General features: G+C 42.0%; 1 protein-coding gene across 4 annotated transcripts in view; it reads left to right on the top strand.

The window, feature by feature from the left end:
• The window catches only part of MGAT5B (mannosyl (alpha-1,6-)-glycoprotein beta-1,6-N-acetyl-glucosaminyltransferase, isozyme B), a 244,530-nt gene that overhangs the window by 191,649 nt on the left and 47,617 nt on the right, over nucleotides 1-5,264 (top strand). For 2 of the 4 annotated variants that reach the window (XM_019502886.1, XM_019502878.1), the window contains 2 exons: nucleotides 3,528-3,683; nucleotides 5,199-5,259. In XM_019502886.1, coding sequence (XP_019358431.1) covers nucleotides 3,528-3,683; nucleotides 5,199-5,259 — 217 coding nt within the window. The remainder of the gene's footprint in view (nucleotides 1-3,527; nucleotides 3,684-5,198; nucleotides 5,260-5,264) is intronic. The other 2 variants (XM_019502900.1, XM_019502894.1) reach the window with 1 other exon arrangement.

Here is a 5,264-nt window from a genome sequence, read left to right as displayed (position 1 = left end):
CTCCTCCTCCTCCTCCTCCTCCTTCCCTTTGGATCAGTTGTGGTAATTGTGCAGCAAATGTATTAGTGGAATAAATAGGCACACAAGTGATGACATTGCATTTATCCTGCTCTTTTGACCTCATCACCTACAAGCTGGTGGCTACCTTATCTCCTCCTCCCACTACTGAGCAGCTTCAAAGCCCCATGCTACCCTATTAATGGAGCCTTGTGGCAATAATGAGGTCTGAATCCAGGCCTGAAGAGGAGACTAGGCAATCACTCCACCTCTTCCCAGCATTGAAGACCATCTTTTTTTTACATCTCCTTCTACCTGCCCCTTCCTTTTTTTTCCAAGTTATTATGCACTGAGGGACACAGTGATAGAGCATTTAAGACATTGCACTGCAGTTCCAGAGGCATGATTATGAGCCACTCTGCATTGATCCCAGAGGCTTCCCCCAGCTGTAAATAGGAACCCGGACATTTTGGTTGAGCTGTCAGAGGCAACTGGATGCAGTGCTAACTGCTGTACTCCCTTGCGTGTTGTTGGCTAAGAAGCTGGTATACATTAACTGTATTAGTCCAGTGAGCTGTTAGGTTTTGTAGGACTTTGATTTGACAGGCTCAACAGGCAGCATGAATTTTCTAACCAGCGTGTAAGACTTGGTATCTTTTGAATCCTTTGGATGTAGAAATCAGGGTTGAAATCCTGCTCTTGTTGCAGTTACTGGGATTTGGGCCATTGAACTCAGTGGGGCAGGACCTTCTTCAGTTGTATCCCAGCAAAAAAGAGATTCTCATGTTTCCAATGGCATACAAAGCACTTGCTCCTATCCTTAATAGGCCCCCAAATTACTGGATTCAGATACCACAAAAATGTGGAATACAGAAACCCTATTTTAGGCAACTCTTAGAGATGTCTAAATATTTTTAATGATACGATCTTGCTCCCCCTTGAACTGCTGCAGCTGAAGTCAATGTACTGAACAAAGCTAATTGAAAATCTGCCATCCACAGGACTTTTTGATGGACGAGTCTTTTTCCTCTAAAAAGGTGTCACTCTGTCTTTAATCCTTTGAAGTTTTTGAGTGCTTTTAAAAATACAAAACCATGAAACACACACCAAAAAATCAGGTTTTCTCCCTATTTCCTGATAGTAAAATAGAAAAAATGGAAAAGGGCAAAGGAGAAATGTGGGGGGAAGGGGGAAAAAATAATTTTTTAGTTTACGTTTTCAAAAACCTAAAAAATGTTCACAGGGAATTTAAATATGTTTGTCTTCAAATCACCCCTCCAAAGCAGAGCTTTTCAAGAAGCTGTGGTACTGACAAAACCACGTATACAAAAGGATTTACACTAACTAACAAATAATGTTTTAAAACTCTGTAAAGCATTTCTAAAGGCTTGATCTTGCACTACTGGCATTTTACATTAGAACATTTACAATTGAGTCCAGTGGAATGGGATCTTGACCCTAAATGAGTTTATCTGCCCATATATGACATATGTAGAATGCATGATGTGTACATAGACCAGGGGTGGGCAAAACGCGGCCTGCAGGCCGAATGCAGCCTACCAAGCCATTCTCTCCGGCTCGCGGGGCCCCTAAAAAATTGAGAAAATGTATATTTATCTGCCCCTGGCTGCCTGTCATGCGGCCCTCAATGGCTTGCCAAAACTCAGTAAGTGGCCCTGCACCCAAAATAATTGCCCGCCCCTGGCATAGACTCATGTGCTGCTTATAGGTTTTATTGATACTCATTTTGTTGGTGCTTCATACCTCCCTTATGACCTCACCCACGTCCCAAATTCAGGTCTATTAAGTCTTTGTCATTCTATTCCATGCAGCCAATGAACTCCAGGAACATGAAATTGTGCCTCAACGTTTTCAGCCATCAAATGTCAGCAAATGTGGGTTTCTCCATCCGTATAATGGGGATGATAATACTTGCCCTCTTCAAAGGTTCCTGTGAAGATTAAATAGTGTTTGCACTGCACTTTTCAGATGTAAAGTGCTACAGATACATTAAGTGTTGTTATTGTGTCATACAAGATTGAATCATCTGAGTGTAGCACAAAATGGCTATGCGTTAAGATTCAAAGAGCGTGAAACAGTATAGGAGGAGTATTCTTATATGAGAGTTTACTAGAACTGGATTCCAGGGTGTGTGCGCATGCATGTATGAATGTGTGTGTGAATGTATATATACACACACCACAAGTACGTGCACACACTTCCTGCTATATGTATATGTAGCTGCTTGATTAATTAAACAACGCTGGAAATCACGTGCTTTTTACAATACCCAGAACTGCCTGATTCCAAGTCTTTCAAACACAACTTTGTCTTTAAAAGCATCTTATGGAGGAAGTGAGATCCAAACCCATGCATGCAGAAGAAAGTGTGACTGTCTTCTGCATCTCATTTTGTTGTCTGTGCAGAACTTCCTATCCTGTTGATCTTTTTGGCTTCTTGATATGGGACAAAGCTAGCATCATAGGCACTGACTTATTTTTGCTGGAGGGGGACCCTAAAATGATGGACATGTGGGAAGCTTTATACATTTCAGGTGACAGCCCTCTTCCTGACAGGGGACAGGGCCCTCAGGCCCCCATGTACTCAGCTTCTCTGGCATGCAGGTCTGAGGTAGAATGACATGTTTCTGGGATGGGGAGAATCCAAAGCTAAGCCTTGTCTCTGTATTCAGTAGTGGGAAGAACAATTAATAGGTTATACAGAGCTGGAGATGTTTGAACACAATTAACCTGTGGAGTTCACTGCTGTGGTAGTTCATTATGGCAAATAAATATCATTGATTTTTTTCAAAGGATTAGAGATTTATACAAGTGAGAAAAACAAAATGGGATATAAATTAGAAGAGCTCTTCACCTCGGTGCTTTAGGACATGAACTGATAACTGGTTGGGGTCAGGAATATAAACTCTTCCCACCACTTCACAGTGATATGGGATCATGACATTTGATTGTATTATGGAGGATCTGGGACTTCCTCTGGATCCACTACTGATGTATGGCAGGACCAAGATATTGGCCTAGACAAATTATTAGGCCCAGATTTTCCAAAGTATGTAGATGCTGGCATCAGTGGTTGCTAGGTGCCTAAATAACATTGAGAATCTGGGTCTTCTCTGTTCTAATTTGTCATTTCTTATCGGTCTTTGTGCATTTGGGTAGATCCTACACTCAAGTACCTCAAACTCGATTCAAGGATTCTACTCTTAGTCCAGAGAAATCCATGCCATTCAACAGGATTGTACTAGTGTGAAATCAGTGTGACAGTCCAAGAGCCCTAAAATTCCACCTTCCTTGGAGGGGGATTCCATGCTGTGCAGACTGAATCCCATTGCATGATGGTGAGTCCCTCCCTGTAAATGAAGACAGTCTTTCCTTGCTAGATAGGAGGACTTTAAAGGCTCCAGGACAGAGATCAGACTTAGGCCCCTTCCCTTTCTCTTGGCAGCATGGAATCAAGTATGTCTTTTGGGGATCTCACGTTCATCTGACCTCCTTTGCTTTCTTCTTCAGGGCAAAGAGAAGTTCCTGGCCATCCTCAACAAGTATATGGAAATCCACGGCACTGTTTATTATGAAACCCAACGTCCTCCTGAGGTCCCAGCCTTTGTGAAGAACCATGGCCTTTTGCCACAGCATGAATTCCAGCAGCTGCTGAGAAAAGCCAAGGTACACAATGGGGGGCTAGGCCTTTTACAGGGAATTATGACAAAGTCCAAAGTTATTCTCCCATAAAACAACTAGGTGGTACGGAGGTAGAGCAGGGTTGCCCTGGGAAATGTAATCTAATTAGAAGAAGAGAAGAAATCCATTATCTGAAGATCTTTTAGCCTTCCATGGATTGCAGGCCACATCAACAGCACTAATTATCCAGGAGCTGAGCTGAGAAAATAATTGCAACTGAGAATTAAATATGACAAGTTTTTCTTTTTCACAAATTGTCTGTAGACAGATCACAAAACTCTCCAATCCCTTTATTATTCAAAATTACCTGCTAATTTTTTCCAGCAGTGATAGTCATGATTTTTGGTTTTCAGGCCATTTGAAATGTGAATTGTGCAATCAGGTACAAGGTTCACACTGTGATCTCTGTAACTAATTTCTTTCATTATGTAGCTAAAATGTAGGCAAATGACTTGCATAAATGGCCAACATGGCCCCAAGGTAATGACTGATGGTTAGATTGCCCAGTTTATACTTTGTTAGTTAATTATATAACTCATCCATTGGGAAACAGAAATAATGCTGCATGACTTATGTGGCTAATCAAAGCTGGTACAAATTGCGAAAAATGTGGAATATGCTTTTGGGAGCTATTTCAACTTTAAAATCCTTTTTGCAAACTCTTGGACTAGTAGAGCTTGAGCAAAGTGAGAAGGTCACAGGTGTGTCAGCACATTGACATTCCCTTTAAGGTTTCATTGAATAATCACAGGACAGTTTTGCTAATACTTACTCATCTGTGCTCTGGAGTTGGATCTCTGTGATGTTATAGCAGCCTGATGGTCCCAAAATGCCATGCCTTTGCTACTACTGCCTCTCTATTGGTTAGTGTCAAGCAGAGTATGTATTTCCCCATCCACCACTCACACTCTCACACTGTCCATCCACTGATATGCTACTCCCCGCCCCCCCAGGTTCTAGCTGGTGGCTTTTCCTATGTAATGACTTCCTACTATGCTTTCATTATGTGATTGGTTAGCATGCACTGGCCAGATCCTTGTACCCTGTGATCAGGAAATAAAGCCAGGGCACTGGATGGCAGCTCATGAATTTAAGGGCCTTCCCCACCTGGATCCATGACTCTTTTAGTCAGGAAGCTCTTTAGAATTATAGCAAATCTTTCCTTGTGGAATCAGTGGGATAAATACAACCAGATGTAATTTCCATTGACATTAATGGCCCAGGGTTGAAATAGACTGTGTGCAATCTGGCTTTCACAAAGACCTAATGTTTGAGAGACCCTTTTAACACATTTAAGCTATTTATGAATTAAAATAAGAGACTCATCAAGAGCTTGGTTGTATCAGGCTCCAGGCGAGCAGAGCTGAACACCAAACATGGAGCTCACTGAACTTGAACTGGTGAGTCAGGTGAAGTGTAGGGTTGCCAAGGTCTGGGCAGCAATATTCTTGGTTCATATTCACCCAGGGTTTCTTTTTTTTTTTTTTTTGCTTCCTACAGCTCTTCATAGGCTTTGGGTTCCCATACGAAGGTCCTGCCCCTTTGGAAGCCATAGCCAATGGTTGT

This window comes from Gavialis gangeticus, unplaced genomic scaffold, assembly GCF_001723915.1.
Source record: "Gavialis gangeticus isolate Ggan-Ray unplaced genomic scaffold, GavGan_comp1, whole genome shotgun sequence".
Lineage (NCBI taxonomy): Eukaryota > Metazoa > Chordata > Crocodylia > Gavialidae > Gavialis > Gavialis gangeticus.
Note: the sequence above shows the minus strand (reverse complement) of the source record. Positions and strands in the feature narration are given on the sequence as shown.